Source organism: Vipera berus (assembly GCF_964194415.1).
Source record: "Vipera berus genome assembly, chromosome: 2".
NCBI lineage: Eukaryota > Metazoa > Chordata > Lepidosauria > Squamata > Viperidae > Vipera > Vipera berus.
The window spans coordinates 110,403,679-110,421,793 of NC_138203.1; the positions used below are offsets into that span (position 1 = coordinate 110,403,679).

Genomic DNA, 18,115 nt, shown 5'->3' on the forward strand with positions numbered 1-18,115 from the left:
ATTTGTAACAAACATTGGAATTCTCAAGGCCATGTTTGGTATTTCCCAGCAATCTGTTACTTGAAGGAAAAAGCAATCCCTGCTGTGTTACTGATCCCAGAGAAGCATTTGCATGTATGCAGGTATCCTTAGGGTGCCATAGTTATGGATGAGAAATATTGGTTGCAAAGTTGGCATTTCTGGATGTAATACAGATATTTTGGACTTATTTTTGTTTCTTTGCATGTTTGATATTTTTAAAAAGGCATATGCTACTGACTACACTTATGCACATATGTAACATCTTTTGAAAGATTGTGACTAAACAAAATTTTAATGTACAGATAATACCACCAGAAATTATTTTAGCCTTTTTAATAAATGTTGTTATTGATGTTAAGCTCACCATGGAAAACATCATATATTGTTATCTATATACTAGGTTAATTATTTAAAGACTGAAGTGCAACATAACTAGATTCTAAATATATTTTTCAAAACACACAACAGTCCAAATAGTTAAAGTAAAGTCCAAATTAAGAATATTTCATTCTTAAGACTTGTTTAATTTAAAGTGGTTTAGTTGTAATAGATGGTTATAGATTCAAAATAGTTTTCAAGAGTGTACAAAAGATACTATTTTTTTCTAGCATCAGCTAAATTAGACATATTACATTGAGAAAAATGTTTCTCATTTCTTTCCTGTTACCTTTATTGATTTCATTGCAGAGATGTTAACATAGGAAATAGATTATTTTGTTATCTAATTTTACCTTCCAAAAGACAGAAGCAGATGAAAAATGTGAGGTTCTTTCCTGTTAACTTTTTTGAATTAGCTGTTTTAGATTCTAAAAGTTTAGTTCCTAAAGAAGTAACCTTGTAAATAATTTTAATGTCCTCCTCTAGTGCAGGGTAGGCAAACTTGGCTCTTTTATGTCTCAAGGACTTCAACTCCCAGAATTCCTGAGCCAGCATGACTCAGCTTGGAAACTTCTCTCTTTCCCCTCAACGTGGCTGGCTCAGGATTTCTGGGAGTTGAAGTCCAAGAGTCATAAAAAAGAGCCAAGATTGCCTACCAATAGAGGGTGTTGCGGTTTTTGTTTGGGTTTTTTTGCGAGAAAAAAATGGTGCTGAAACGCCGTTCTGAGCGTTCTATGATAAAAAAAAAAGCCCTGTCTAAAACAAAACATACATACTAGCTCTCCATAATCACAATTACACTGTCTGGCTCATTTTACTTTTATCTTTTTGCTTTGTAAAATTCACCAATTATTACTGTCCATGGAAGTAAACAATCAACAATCTCACAACGATCCAATCTGTTAGTCTACTCTAAACCATCCTGGCTGATGATTCCATCATTGTGCTATTTCCACTTGCAAAGTCACTCTTAGAGATGTCTAATTTTTTAGACATCTAAAAAGTCTGAAACCTTGATTTTACTTTGTTTTCCCAATTTAACCAACAGAGCAATAGGGAGTGATTGTGCTTATTTAATATAGTTATTTAAGTTTAATACATTATTTAAGCATATAATGGATTGTTATTTGTTACCTTCTCTTGCAGAGGCTCAGTACTGTTGTCATTTACCAGTTGCAACTGGACTGCTTGCCATTACTGCTGGAGCTTCACTCAGGCAATCCCTCTCACATGTTTTATTTTAGCAGTTTTTTCATAGACACTAGTTGAACTAATACATTATAAGCAGGGCTTTTTTGTCATAGAACGCTCAGAACAGAGTTCTGGCACCTTTTTTGGGTGAAACCTTGTAGGGGAGGCAAGGCGGGTTGTATGACATGTGTGAGTTCCGGCACCTTTTTCTTTTACAAAAAAAGCACTGATTATAAGAATTGGCAAATGAGGCAGGAGGAGGAGGAGGAGGAGGAGGAGGAGGAGGAGGAGGAGGAGGAGGAGGAGGAAGAAGAAGAAGAAGAAGAAAAAGAAGAAGAAGAAGAAGAAGAAGAAGAAGAAGAAGAAGAAGAAGAAGAAGAAGGAGAAGGAGAAGGAGAAGGAGAAGGAGAAGGAGAAGGAGAAGGAGAAGGAGAAGGAGAAGGAGAAGGAGAAGGAGAAGAAACCATATTCTGTTTTCCAATTCTCTTCTAAAGATCAAAGTACATGTCGGGGAAATTAATTATTCAGTTAGGTGATGTTGTGTTCTCTAGTACTCATAGCACTGTTGTGCTAGTTGCCACATGCTTGTTAATAACACATTTTAATTTTAAAACATTTGCTATCTTCTACCCTGGTTTTTTAAAACATAGCTATAGAAGTTCATAGGAAGGGACCTCAGAGGTCTTCTAGTCCAACCCCCTGCCCAAGGCTTGGAACCTTGCTTGGAAAATATTGACAAGCATCTAATATTCATTCTGCTAGTCAAGGGTTGGGGGTGGAGAATACCATGCTACCTCTTCTGTGGCAGTACTACAGCTAGCTGGCATTACAGTTTTGAGGCATTCCTCAATGCTGGTAGTATGTTCCTCCCCAGCACAAACAGAAAAAGTGATAAAAAAATTTGCTAAGTCAGTTGGGCAACTGATAGCAACCAGGGGTTGAGAATGAAGGTCAGGAAAAGCAATGGTCGTCCTTTCATTCATCTTGTATGGTGGGGCTAATTTGAGGCTAAGATGACACTTGATGCTAGAAGGATCAGCACTTCTTGTGGTGCAAAGCCAGGAATAAGTTGTTTTACATTTTGGTACTGGACCTGGGTTGCATAACAAATAAGTTGAGTGTGTCTATTATGTATATGTTAGAGAGCCTGCCAATTTTGTCCTACTTTTTCATGAAGGCATAGTCGGCAGAGTCTCTAACATACACATAATAGGCACACATACCTTCATGAGAAAGTAGGATCAAAGATACAAAAAGGCAGGCAGGTATCAGCCCACATTTTTCAGCACCAATTGTATTGTTCAAAAAGTGCATATGATCACATAGGTTATGCTTGTTGTTGTCCCAGAATATTATTACATAATAATGTATAAATATGCAAGTATTTATATGTATGGATATGGATATTGGATATTGTTTGTGGTTTGTGTGTTTATTCTTATTCTTAATAAATTGTTTTTAATCCTAATATGTAAGATATCTAAAGTTGTTTCCATGATTGAAACACCAGATAAGATGATTAAATAAAATAAATCCTTTCTTACCAAATCCTGGACAAAGGTCATCCAGAGTCTATTTACCTCCAATAAGGAAAACTCTATCACTTCCCAGCAGCTCATTGATGAGCTTTTAAACTTAGGATTCACTTAACAACCATGATGATTCACTTAATGACCATGGTAAAAATGGTTGTAAAATCAGGCCCAGTCATATGACGACTCACTTAAGTACCATATCATCTAGCAACTGACATTCTGATCCCAATTGTAGTCATACGTCAAGGACTACATGTATGCTAATTGCAGTCTTAGAAGAAACTAGATGAATTATGTAGTGTATGCCTTTAAAGCATACACGGAAATGTCAGCACAGCAGGGGGCTGGGCAGCTCCAGGCTATAACCGCTTTGGCAGGAAAGCCTGAATAGAGCGAGTCGTTGACAGCCCCAGGGCATGGTCAGCTCTGGCGGGAAGCCAGGGTTTAAATCCATTGGCCACCTGCACTGGCGGGAAGCCCAGGTTTAAATCTATTGGTCACCATTCACCTGGGCAGGTATACCAGGTAACCCCTTTGTCCCAGCTTCATTTCTGACTCAATAAAGAAATACTACCCAGCTCAAGTGTCCGTCTCTCCGTTCAACCACGCAACATTGCAAATTATCTTGATCTTGACAGAATAGTTCTACTCCAGTGAGGCCAAGATTTTATAGTGATCTGTTGATTGTCTCAGAATTGTTCTTAATATATAGGAGAGTTATTCTTTTCATAGGTTATGATGCTTACTGTCAGGTCCACCATTTGTATTCTGGGGTCCTTCCATTGTGCTGAGGGGGGAGGGGGATGGCATGCTTGGGATTTCTCACTTCTGCTGTTCAGTTGGGAATTAAGGAGGGGGACTGTCTTTGGAGATGGGATGGGCTCCTTCCCAGCCAGTTTTCATCACATTCCAAGGCCATCACACCCTGAGTGTGAACTGTTATCTGCCTAGCATCTCAGAGTTCTCAAAACATTTTCTTGGCATTGCATTGGCTGCCAGTGGACTCGTCTGGGGGGTTGGGATTGGGAAACCGAAAGAATTGCTTTATGCTTTGCGTGGGACCTTCAGGTTCTGCCTGATTTTACTGCATCCAGTTTCTCTCAGTAAAGTTCTTTTGATTCAGCTCAATGGATTCAAGTGTCTTACTTTCCTGAGGGGGATAACTGGGGCAGGTCTGACATTAGGCGCAATCTGCAGTACTGATCAACTGGAGAGATTTACCACTCTATCATGGACACTGTGCACATGATGTCAGCTCAATGCTGTGTCCAGGAGGAAGCAGAATGCTGGGAGGAAGCCAAATCCAGGGCTCCCCCTTGACTAGACCTCTCTGAATGGATGGAGGAGTTTGGGGGGCTGGATGATTTGTTGAGACCCAGATGGTCTATAGGCATTGGGAAGAAGGAAGACTGGGAAGAAACAGCCAAGGGAGTGACCCTCACCCATGGCAGCCATGGAGCCTAGTAATGGGAGCATCAACTGGAGCTGGAAGAACTTGAGGATCACAAGGAGGCAGACAGAGAACCTGATCATGCTGACCTGATGATGAAGCAAGCCATGAAATTCATGATGAATACCTTCCAAACCCTCAACGTATCCAAGTCCCTTGCCAAGGCCGCGATCAGAGCTATAGTGGTGCAGTGGTTAGAGTGCAGTACTGCAAGCTACTTCTGCAGGCTACTTCTGCTGGCTGCTGGCTGCTGGCTGCCAGCAGTTTGGCAATTTGATTTTCAATGGCTCAAGGTTGACTCAGGCTTCCATCCTTCCAAGGTCAGTAAAATGAGGACCCAGATTGTTGGGGGCAATATGCTGACTCTGTACAGCACTTAGGGAGGGCTGTAAAGCACTGTGAAGGGGTATATAAATCTAAGTGCTATTGCTATTGCCAGTGAGGCCCAACAGACCCAAGTGGAGGAAGACAATGGGAGAGTATCACTGACAGCCACCACACCAGATGCCACAGCAAGCCCAGCCTCCACTACCACAGCTGCAGGAGCAGCACCAAGGGGGGCAGCCAGAACTGCCACACCAGCTGGAGCTGCCCCAGCCAGGGGGAAGAATTGGAAGACCCTACCCCTCAAGTTAAAGCTCAATGGGGACTCCCAGCAACTGGGATTCATCTTGGCCCATGTCCTGAACTACATGCAGGAGTATGGCCCTGAAATACCTACTGAAGGCGCTAAGGTGAGGCGAGTCACTCTGGTGCTGGAAGGAACCACCACATGTTGGATGGTCCTGAATTGAGGAACTTCAACCGCTTCATGGCAGTGCTTTGCTAATGATTCAAACACCCCCTAGTAGATTGAAAAGTAAGAGACCACTTAGAGACCATCTGCCAGGGTTGCAGAGGGGTGGCAGAGTACATCAAAGAATTCCGTGATCTGGCGTGCCAGTTCACCAACTGGCTGAAAGATATCTTCATCAGCTGCTTCAAGAATGGTTGAACGATGACATTTACAACACCTACATTTCAAGCACACAAACTCCACACACACACCCTTCATGGCTGATACATTTTGGCTGAAGAAGTAGAGATAGAACAGGCACAAATAGGTACTACCCGGGGCAGGGGTGGAAAAAATTGCCTCTGGAGAAGAGAAAGCCAGCAAAGCTGCAGAACCCAGAGCCACGCTCAACTGCTTGCTTCAATGTGGGTTTATTTGTAGTTAAAGTTCTATTTTTTTAATTCTTCTTTTCATAACTGACATTGTTGTCTCTTTTCTTTATTTTTAATTTTTTTATTTTTTTTGCCAAGTATGTTATCGCTATTCCTCAAAAATATGTTTTGGCTGTATCCCATACATTTTGTAATGTATCTTCTTTTTTATTTTCTTTGAAGAAAAATTCCATTTCTTTTGTTGCTAAGTCTATAAACTCTTTCTCTTTTAATATAGATTGATTCAAAGTCCATCTTAATTTTTTCTGCATTCCTTTCCACACCATTTTTAAGGAGTTATGATCTACCAAAGTACCTAATACTGTTTCAGTTTCCTGCATATTAACCCTTAATTCAGACGTCACCCAAATCATATCAGTTCTGACTATTAGCATAAAATGTGCATTGTGATTTTCCTGGGTTCGTTTCTCTCCAGATATCTTGTATACCAATTTCCTCTATCATATTGAAAAAAGACTTAGGTAATCTTTTTCTTCCTTGTTTTACTGCTTCCCTGATTTACTGCTTTTATAGTCTAATGTCCCATCTACTGTTGCATTGAAATCCCCAATTAAGCATATATTTTGATGTTACATTTCTATTTTTCTGTGAAGGTTTTGATAAAATTCTTCTTGTTTATTATTTGGTGCATATATTGCTATCAAAAGTATCTGTTTTTTATTTAAAAATATTTCTACCATTAATATTCTTCCTTCTGCATCTGCATAAATCATTTTTTAATCTATTGTCTCTTTGACATATATATTTACTCCTCTTTTTTTGGTTGAGCTGATGTATAATAAAGTTTTCCAAGTTTGGGATTTTCCAAAAATTTATGATGTTGTTTTTATGTGTGTCTCTTGCAAACAAATTATATCAATGTTTAATTTCTCTAGTTGTTTGAAAATACTTTTTCTTTTTGATGGGGAATTCAATCCATTTATATTCACTGAAAAAAATCCATTTTCCTTCTCCATTTTGGTTTACTTATATTTAGGTCTTGTTGATCTCATAATCCTCTGCTCTCTTACTGTTCCCTCATCTTCTTGATTCATCTTCTCTTTTTCCTTTTCCACCTGTGTAATTGTTTCCTCTATTGTTTGTTCTGTCTGTTTCTGGCTTTTTTCATCCTCTTATTGATATTGTAGTCTTTCTCCCAGAAATGCTCTATATCTTTCATCAAAATCCTCTGCCTTCCACACTGAATCCAATCAATATCTTTTATTATTCCAATTGATTAGAATCCCTTCTGGCATCAGCCATCTAAAATTTACTCCTTTTGCAATCAGCTTTGTAGTCAAGAAATGATATTGTCTTTGAGTATCCCTTAATCTCTTGGGAATCTGTTTCAGCACTACTATTTCTTCATCTTTATATTGTAATGGATCATCTCTAACTCTTCTTAATATCTCATCCCTCATTGTTTTCTTCATAAATCTTACATGAACCTCTCTGGGCAATTTGTGTTTCCTTGAGTAACTTGAATTTATTCTAAATATTTCATCCACTTCTTACATTAAATTGTTAAACCAAATAAAGCTTGATTTGGAAAAATGGAAGAATCTTCAACTGTTAATGTTAGGAAGAATTGCTATGGTGAAAATGAATATATTACCAAAAATATTATTTTTATTTCAAATGATACCTATAAAACTGGAGAAAAAATTCTTTGAAGATTTAACCTCTCTAATTCCAAAATTTATCTGGCAAGGAAAGAAAGCTAGAATTAAATTGAAAATGTTATGAGAAACCAAGGGAAATGGAGGCTCTGGCTTGCCAGATTGGGTTTTATATTATCAAGCATCAATGTTAACTCTTAAAAATAAAAGATTGCTGTATCTGGAGGGACATGACCTGCAACTTGGCTGGCATGCTTTTCTATGGTATGGGAAAAATAAAATACATAAATATTTTCAAAACCACTACACTAGAAATGCATTATTATTAACTTGGGGAAAATAAAATGTAAAATTTATTTGAAAATTCCAGGATGGCTTTCAACAATGGAAACATTTATACATCCAAATCTAGTCAGTTTCAATAAAATATGGGCAATAAAATATGGATTTTACAAAGAACAGACTATGTTTGATCAGTTATTATTAACTTCTGATGAAAAGTTAATTAAAGTTAATTTAAAAATGTACAATTTCTTAATAAATTTCAAAATGGAAGATGAACAAGTAAAAGAGACAATGATAGTATGGCCAAAGAATTTTGGATATAATATAGACTTAGAAAAGTGGCAAGGTTTTGGGAAAGAAACTATAAATTGACAATGTGAGCTTCATACAAAGACTTATATAAAATGTTCTATAGATGGCATTTGCCACCAACAAGATTAGCAAAAATGTTTAAAACATGCCAGAGAAATGTTGGAAATGTAAACACAAACTAGGTACTTATTATCATATGTAGTGGACATGTGTTAAAGCAAGGAGATATTGGACAATAATCCACACTTGGTTGGAAAAAAATGTTAGAGAAACACATAGACTATAAACCTGAAATTTTTTTTACTAGGTATAATGCCAGAAAAACTTGATAAGCAAAGTACATATTTGATCCTACATGTGATAACAGTGGCAAGAAATATATATGAAAAATATTGGAAGAATAAAGAAATACCACTAGAAGAAGAAATAATCAAAAAATATTAGACTGTGTGGAAATGGACAGGCTTACTTTAAGGTTGAAAGAAAAAGAAGAAACAGAATATTTTCAAACTTGGGACCTATTTTATCAATGGTTAGAGAAAAGATTTAGGGATTAGGAATATAATTTGTATTAGTGAATAAGATACTCAGACAACACATTTTTGTTGAATAATTATTATTGAACTCTGTTAAAAAAATAATAAATGTTTTTTTAAAAAAAAGAAGAAGAAGAAGTGGAACTCCTACGTAAATTAGAGCAGGGGGTTGCTAAAAATCTGATGAGCCTACCTAGCGTGTGGCCCAGCAGGCTGCAAGGCACAGGCCGCAGCACAACAATAGGGAAGAGACTTTGTCTCTATCCCTAAAGAATACTGGGCCTTGAGGGAGGTGTTCAGTGAAAAAGGATCAGATGAGCTTCCCCTCACTGACGACAGATTGTGCTGTAGAGATTTTACCAGGGGCTAAACTACCTAAGCCAAAACTCTACTGGATGACCCCAAGAGAACTAGAGGAATTGTGTTCTTTCATTGATAAGAACATTGCCTGTGGATTTATCCAGCCAGTCCGACTCCAGATGACTGCTCCTGTTTTGTTTCGGGAGAAAAAAGATGGATCACTTCGCCTGTGTGTGTTAAATGGGGTGTGCTTAGAAAACATTGCCCCTTGCCCCTAATGAAGGACATGCTAGGCAACTTGGAGAAGGGCAAGATTTTTACTAAGTTGGACCAACAGGAGGATCAAAGAGGGGGGACAAAGTTCTTTTGATTCAACTCGATGGATTCAAGTATTTTACTTTCCAGAGGGGGATAATTGGGGCAGGTCTGAAACTTACATTGTGATGGGTACTATAGTTAAATGGAGTTGCATGGATACCTACTGAGTTGAAAGGCTTATTTGGGGTAATCTGTTTCTTTTTTCTTTTCTCTTTTTAGCATTATGGCTTACTGCAGTGTGTTTTTGTTTGCAGAGTAATGTTCTTACCCAGCTCTTTTTGTAAACAATTTGATTATTACTTTGGTAATGAAACACTTGTTTAGAGTGAGCTATTTTTCAATACACTTCCTCTAAACTATGTTAAGCAAACCCAAACACCTAATAACCAAAAAAGAAAAACAGGAGTCATCTTTAACATTCAAGGTAAAGACTATAACAACCATTATGTAGGACATGTAAGTGTCCATGAAATTGATTGGCAATCAGAAGACATTGTGAAAATACCTTAATCTCTCAAAAACTACAATTTCAATTGGAAAATGTTGACATTTTAGATCAAGCCAAATCAAAGACAAGCAGTCCAGTGTACATCATTACTTAGATAAGCAGAAAACAGCACTAAGTAATCAGGAAAGAGCTGGTTTTTTTTATCACAATCCTCACTATGATGCCATAATATTAGTGGTGGATAATTATAATGTAAAAAGTGTAATGAAAGTAGAAAACAGTAGATAAAATTATTAAAAACTGACAGTTGTTTGCAAATCCTGACAAAAAACAAGACTGCGAATAGCTCCCTCTTTAATCCGTACACAACTTTAATATGGCCCACCTACCAGAAAAAGCCCCATTCAATGGAGCTAGCAGGGTATATTCTTCTTCTGGCCGTAGAGATGCAGCCAAGCCAAGCTGAGCCACCAAGTCCTTGAAGGTAGCTTGGTGGGGGCCAGCAAGTTCAATAACTTGTTTAGCTAAAATTGAAAACAAAATGGTAAATAAAGGTTTGATTTGCTTCAAAATTCTTACTTCACAAATAAATATTTCATATAAAATTTAAGGAATTAGATATCAATTTTGGCTATAAATGACTTTCCTTAATTAGGTCAGCTGTTGAGACTGAATGAGACTGAATTTACTCCTGCTTCACTTACCAGAATCAGGAATAAGCACTTGATCTATGAGATGAATGACACCATTACTTGCCACAATGTCTTTTCGGTTCACCATTTTTACTCCATTGATTATCAAGCTTTCACCATCGCAGCCAATTTCAATTGTATTGCCTTCCAAGGTCTCAAAGACTGCCCCACCCATGATGGCCTCAGAACACTGAAGAGTATTTAAAATGTGGAACTTTATCAGAGCTGAATAGGGAAGAGAAAAAAAAGATCCATGCTCCAATGAAAAACAAGATATCATACTGAAGTACTGCAGTAATTTGACTGTCTTCACCTCAATTCAATTCCATTAAAAACAGCCCTAAATTGAGCAGAGACAGTGGTTAAAAGTTATGCAATCAAATAGCAAACATGGTCATCTAAGTCCATCATCTAAACGCATTCATGATCTGAAGTTTCCCCCCTGTATTGGAAAGAAAAATCATTTGCAGATTTGTCTCTCATCAGTTGTTCTCTAAGATGGGAAAGTAGCTTATCCTATCCCCCCATTCCCTCCTATTTCCCAGAATGGGGATTACATCTGAAGGCTTTTTAGTGACATTGACACAGAGATTTATTGAACTGGATACCTTTTTGGTTATGGACAACTTGTCTCCCCAACAAATATGTCTAAATGAGAAAGGAACTAAGGAACTTATTTGAATAGGTAAGCCTATATCATTATTTTTTAAAGATTACTGTCAAGTTTCTGACGTATGGGCTTTTCAAGTGACTCTGAGGCATTGCTTACCTTAAAAGTCCTTTATTAGCCTAATACACCGGCAAATGCTTGCTCGAAAGAAGCTGGAATCTGAAATCTCCGCCCCTTGCACAATATATTAAAACACAATTCTCCACCTTTCTAATTTTGTCATTAATCATATTCTCCAATTAATTTAAAGAATCAGTTTCCCTTCCATTAGAAGACCGCCAAAGCCTTATCTTCTTTAGGGAGAAAAATGGCCTTGAAAAGTGCAATCCTACTCATTCCCCCTCCTAACCTTAAACTAAAACAATACACGTCTTAAAGCAATACACAAGTTTAACATATGAAACGGCTACTTCTTCATCTCTTGTCAAGCAATAACATTCGATGTTAGCAGTGTTGACAATTACTCCCATTCAAAAAAGTAATGGAACCAATCTGCAAAATCCACTGAACTAAAAAGTTTGACCTCACAAATAAAGTGTTGGTCACTCTGAGTAAGGAGATTTGATTCTCCATGCCATTTTTCTTTTTTCTTTAATAAATATGGGCAATTTCCATTGACCAGCTTTTCTTGAATCTGACAGAACATTAGACTTAATAGGTATATCTTGTTTCAAAGGAACAGGCAACACAAGAGAGGAGATGCTATAATTTTACATTAATATTAATATTAATTAAATGCTGTAATTTTACATTGCAAAAAAGATATTGAGACATTGGAAAAAGTGAAAAGAAGAACTAATATGATTAAGGACCTGGAGACTAAAATGTATGAAGAATGGTTGCAGGGGCTTCCGGTTTTGCACAATAGCGCAAGTAGCTGAGGGATTGTGGGGCTCCGCAAACTATGGCCCATTCTTTTCTGTTTGGGGACCCTAAATGGGCCTAAAGTTGCCCCAGAGAAGCGACAAAGAAGGAGGGAAGCCTAGCCATCTGTGGAGAGATAACAGTTGATCCAGTTATTCAGAGAAAGCCCTCCAGAAACCAATGGGAGAAAGGCTAGCTTAAGCAGCTGAAGCCCAAAAGCACTACTTTAAGCTGATTGTAAACAACATGCTTGGAACTGGGTAAGAACATCGATTTGCTCTCTTCTACTTGATAGCTGATTTCCTGGAGAAAAATAACCCCAAGAAGTGAACAGTCTCCAAAAATGAGAAGGAGAAGGATTTTTACCCCACCCTCCTACAGACAGAAGTGGCGAATTAAACTTTTTATGGGGGATAGAAATATATTGAAATGAAATGAATATAAGACCTAAATCTGGATAAGTTTGAAATTGGTGGAATTTGTTAAGATTTTCTTTTTAAATTATGAAAACAGAAAAGCAATTGTTTATTTTGAAAACTGAAAAATGAACTGGTGCTGACATCTAGTGGTGGATGAAAATATACAATAGTAGTTGCTCAAATATAGGAACTGCCAAAGCCCAGGAAAGATAACTTGTTTCTGTGACCTTCAATATCTTGATAACAGAGAACAGCTGTGACAAAAAAAAGAAAACATTTTGGGCTACCTAGAAATCGAGAATTATAAACTTTAGAGAGAGAGAAAATGACCTTTCTGGATTATAAATGCCTACTCAATTGTGACTCTAAAGCTGTTTGCAGAGAAAGAGAAACCCTGATTTTTGGCTAGCATGGAAAATCAGAGATCTGTAGAAAGAATATACCAAGAAAAAACAAGCATTTTCCAGGAGGAGATGTATGCTATGTTGCAACTAATTCAAAGAACAATGATATCAAACCACGAGGAAATTAAAAATAACTTTAAAAATATAAATGAATACATCTCCAACTTAACTTTAGGAAAAAAACCTCTCAGAGAATAAAAAGAGTGAGCAGATAAAACAGACAACTGAACATAAACCAGAGGAAAGAGATTTAAAGATGGAACCTAACAATAGAAGGAAGTATGACTTAACCCAGGTGGAAAAAAACTTGCAGGAAATATTGGACATGGAAAAGATAACTTATACTTTAAGATCACGAAATAAGTCTGAGGACAAGAAAAAAGATTTGACAAAATGGATTACAGAGCTGTTAGGAGAACTACGAAAACTTGAGAAACAAAAAATGACAAGAAAAATTAAGAGAGAAAGAAAGGAAAAGATTTTCAATGAATATGAAGGTGTGAAACCTTCCCAGAAAAACATCTTACTTGATTTGCCTTTTGTACCTACAACAACATCTACAAGACTATGGGAAGACTCTTTGATTCAGTGGAGCATATTGATCAGGAAAGATATTTGGCAAAAAAAGGGCTAAAGTGAAAATTAAGAAATTAGAAGATGGAATTTATCAGAGGGAATGTTTAAAAATTAAACATCTGAATATGGTTAAAGAAATAGAAAAATTTTGGATATAAATGAATTTTAGTTTAAGAGGAATGAGCCCCTCAAGTAACATAGTATTTTTTATTTCTTTTTCCTTTTCTGTTTTGTTTTTTGACATGAGAAATATAAAAATGTTTTATATAAAAATGGATTATATAAAGGAAATGTTTTAGATACCTAAGTGTAATTGATTTTGAGAAAACTTCATTGGATAAAAATGTTTTGAATAGATCTAAAAGATTAGATAATTGGATTTATTAAATGGAACATTTAAAGATTAAACATATGTTTGAATATGGTTAAAAAGAAGAGAAAAATTATGGATATAAGAGGGGCCTGTATTTTAAGTAGTATACTATCTTCTTATTTCTTTTTCTTTTTTTCTTCTTCTTCTTCTTCTTCTTCTTCTTCTTCTTCTTCTTCTTCTTCTTCTTCTTCTTCTTCTTCTTCTTCTTCTTTTGCTTGTTTGATTTATTAAGATATGAGAAATATAAAAGTGTTGGGATAGCCTGTATGAGGAAAAAAGCTTAAATTACTTAAGTTTAATTAACTCTGAGAAAATCTCAACTGGTAAGAATGTTCTGAACATTGCAGGGAAAACAAATTCAAATAAGAAGGCAATCAAGATGATCAGTTAGAAAAGAAGCTTTATATTGATGTGGTTATTATTTGCAGAAATATTAGAAAAATGTCTATATTTAATTGTTATTTATCAAAATAATAGGAATTGTATTAATTTAAGTTTGGCAAAAGAGAATATTACTGAAAGAAGAGAAAATCAAGCAAAGCTACTATGTGGACTATAGAATTATAGAAACTAAGTGTTATTGATTGTTTTTTAAATATAAACCCAGACAACAGTGATTATGTTAAAAAATCAAAATATATTTTAAAAAAGAATGGTTGAAGGAATTGGGTATGATTATGTTAAAAAATCAAAATATATTTTAAAAAAGAATGGTTGCAGGAATTGGGTATGGCTAGTCTAGAGAAAAGAAGCACTAGAGGTGACATGATAGCTGTATTCAAGTATTTGAGGGGCTGCCACAAAGAAGAAGGGGTCAAATTATTTTCCAAAGCACCAGAAGGCGAGACAAGAAACAATGGATGAAAACTAATCAAGGAGAGAAGCAACCTGGAATTTAGGAGGAAACGTCCTAACAATGAGGACAATTAACCAGTGGAACAGCTTGCCTTCAGAACTTGTAGGTGCTTCATCACTAGGGGTTTTTAAGAAAAGACTGGACAGCCAACTATCTGAAATATTATAGGGTTTCCTGCTTGAGCAGGGAGTTGGACTAGAAGACCTCCAAGATCCCTTCCAGCTCTAATCTGATTAATTGTCATGTCTAACTCTCTATGCACCTCTGCTTGCAACCAGACAACAGACAACAGGGAGGGGGGAGGGAAAGTATTAGAATGCATGGGAGACTTGGGAGGAAATTGAGGAATGCAAGTAAGCTGGCATAACCTGGGACAGTCCCAACACCCCAAGGTCAAATGCTGTGAGAACTTCAAGGTGCTCAGATTGTTTTGAAAACAAAGTGAATGCAATTGATTGGTGGACAATGAACAGTGGGGAGATCCAGGGGAAAAGGGGGATTTTAGAACTGCTATTTCTGCACCTATGTGGACTTATCAGTAAAGTTATACTCTTGGTAAAATAATGTCCCAGGAGTTTCTTTTGCTGCATTTACCAACATGATGGTTGACAGTAATATTATAGATCAGGAATGAACTTATCTGTATGAAGTTTTATTGTACTGATAAAATGTGTGGGTTACAACAAAGGGTAAGCTAAACAGAAAAAAATAACTGCTACAGACTATCCAACCAGTCAGAAGAGATAAATGAAGATTTATTAAAGCAAATAACTGAAACTCTAGAAAATGAAAATCATTTGAAATGAAAACCCTTTAGATGGGACATTACAACCACTCATCTGTTAGAAGACAACCAAACACTGAGCCATGACTAACAGAATGAAATTCAGTGTAGATAAAAGTAAGGTTTTACACTTAGGCAAGAAAAACCAACAGTACAGGTACAGACTAGATCAAACTTGACTCAATGCCAGCAACTTGGAGGGGGATTTTGGAATCCAAGTGGACAATCACTTAAATATGACCCAGTAGTGTGCAACAGCAGTCAAAAAGGCCAATGCTGTCCTAGGCTGCATTAACAGAGGGATAGCATCAATATCATGTGAAGTATTAGTATTGCTTTTCAAAGCTTTAGTATGGTTACACTTGGAATACTGCATCCAGTTTTGATAACCACTATATAAAAAAAGATAATGAGACTCTGGAAAGAGTGCAGAAAAGAGCAACAAAGATGATTAGGGGGCTGGAGAATAAGACATATGAAGAACGGTTGCAGGAATTGGGTATGCCTAGTCTAATGAAAAGAAGGATTAGGGGAAAGATGTTAGCAGTGTTCCAGTATTTGAGGGGCTGCCACAAAGATGAGGGAGACAAACTATTTTCCAAAGCACCTGAAGGTAAGACAAGGAGCAATGGATGTAAGCTAATCAAGGAGAGAAGCAACCTAGAACTAAGGAGAAATTTCCTAATGGTGAGAACATTCAACCAGTGGAACTATTTGCATTCAGACCTTGTAGCACCCCATCGCTGGAGGTTTTCAAAAAGAGACTGGACAGCTGCTTGTCTGAAATGGTATAGACTCTCCTGCTTGTACAGGGAATGAGACTAGATAACCTCCAAGGTCCCTTCCAATTCTATTATTCTATGTTCTATATTCTAAGATGTCAGATAAAGTCTTGATACATTAGTAATGATTCTACCTTTCAGAAGTTTGGATTTTTTACTTGGAGTTGTTAGAAGATAGTGGGAACATTTTTTTTTAAAAAAAGAGAAAACAGTAATTGCCATGTGAAACACCATAAATGCAAAGATGCAGCCAACTGGATTGCTAGAAAGTGATATTAAGGATGGTGCAATCTCAAAAAACCAGTGAAAACTAAAACTAGGAATCATCCAAAAGTGCCAATGTGGTTGAATAGGCAGCTCATGAAGGAACTAAATTATAGAAAGAAGGATTGACTAAAAAGAGAATCTTCAGAGCTTCAGTTTGGAAATGTAGAAATGAGGTAAGACGACAAAGATTAAAAGCAAGCTAAAGCTTAGCAAGATAGGCAAAATCAAGCAAGAAGGATTTCTTTTGTTATATCAGTAACACAAAGAAGACAGGATTTTTATTTTGGACTGCTTATTCCAAATGGAGAGGAAGCAGACATATTCAAGAGGAAGAGGTCAAGAGGAAGCAGACATATTCAGCTCCTGTTTTCTCTTTGTCTTTCAAAGCAGGTTTGGTATAATGGTTAGGGCAACAGGCTATAAACAGGGGGTCTGTGAGTTCTAGTACTGCCTTATACATGAAGCCAGTGGGTGTCCTCGGGTCAGTTCCTTTCTCCTAGCCTAAGGAAGGAGGCAATAACAAACCACTTCTAAAAATCCTTGCCAAGAACACTGCAATGAGTTGTCCAGGCAATTGCCAGGATTCAAAAAAGATTCAAATGGACAAATACTGAATTACTTACTTTACACTCACAAAAATGTGATTTTGTAGATTAGGAATTAATATAATAAGGAGTTACAAATTAGTAAGAATGAAGTAAAGCTAATCTAAACATTAACATTCACATTCCAAGCCATGATAGAATATACTTAGAATATTGAAAGAACTGGAAGAACTGGTAGGACCATTGTCAATTGTCTGGGAGGAGTCTGGAGAACTGGGGAAGTGCCACAGAAGATTAGAGAAGAGCAAAAGTCCCCCCGCTTTAAGAAAGAAAAAAGAGTAATTATTAACCAGTGAGACTTACATGATGAAAAACAACAACATTGCAATCTGGCAGGTTGGAAAACTGGTCAGTGAGCAACGAAATAGCCTTCAACAAAATGTCTTTCAACTGAAAGAGGAAATATATGGGACATGCATACCAGATGGAGGATTCATGTTTTCAAAGCAATACATAAAAAAAGAACTTGAATGACAAATTAATCATAAGCAACTGTTGGAGCTAATGCAGTTTGAAAATACATTAGAAAAAACATTGAATCAAAGCTATGTGAAATCATTATTCCTCTATTCTGCACTGATGAGATCATACCTGGAGTACTGTGTACAATTCTGTGCACATTTCCAGAATGATTTTAGCCATCTTGTCAAGTTCAAAGGAGAATGACCAATGAATAGATGAATAAATAAAGGAATAAGGGAATAGACCTCAGGCTGAAGGAACCTGAATGTAAAATGTAGAAATTTAGATCTAGGAATACAAGATAGCTGTGTTCAGATCAACCATCCCATTTGGCACATTCAACAAAAGAAACTCCAACTCTTTAGATTAACCAGGAGTGTACCTTTATTGAAAAAAAATCCATCTAGGCACGGCAGAAGCAAAGTCAGTTCTAGGATTTTTCCCACAAAAACCTACATAGGTAACTCCCCTTTTCACCTCTAGGCCACCCACAGTCCATAGTTCACCAACTGAGTTCAGATCTTTTGCTTTGGGAAAAGCTGTCTGCTTCAGTCAAAACATTCTTCATCACTTGGCCTTATTCGATAACGTCTCCCCAGCAACAGATGGTTCACTTGCATTCTATAGCCTTTCTCCCACCCTTAGTAATTCACCATCCTCCTCCTGTCACTGTTTCACAAAGCTGCTATCATAGTTCCAATAGATGAGACCAGTAGAAATAAGAACTCTGAGGCAATTGCTTTCCTCAAAGAACACAAGAAA

General features: G+C 36.8%; 1 protein-coding gene across 2 annotated transcripts in view; it reads right to left on the minus strand.

Annotated features, from left to right (window-relative positions):
- Positions 1–18,115, minus strand: part of POSTN (periostin) — a 103,806-nt gene that overhangs the window by 49,164 nt on the left and 36,527 nt on the right. For both annotated transcript variants that reach the window (XM_081321223.1, XM_081321222.1), the window contains exons 8-9: positions 10,304–10,516; positions 9,989–10,123 (exon numbers count right to left, since the gene is read on the minus strand). In XM_081321223.1, the coding sequence (XP_081177349.1) occupies positions 9,989–10,123; positions 10,304–10,516 (348 nt within the window). The remainder of the gene's footprint in view (positions 1–9,988; positions 10,124–10,303; positions 10,517–18,115) is intronic.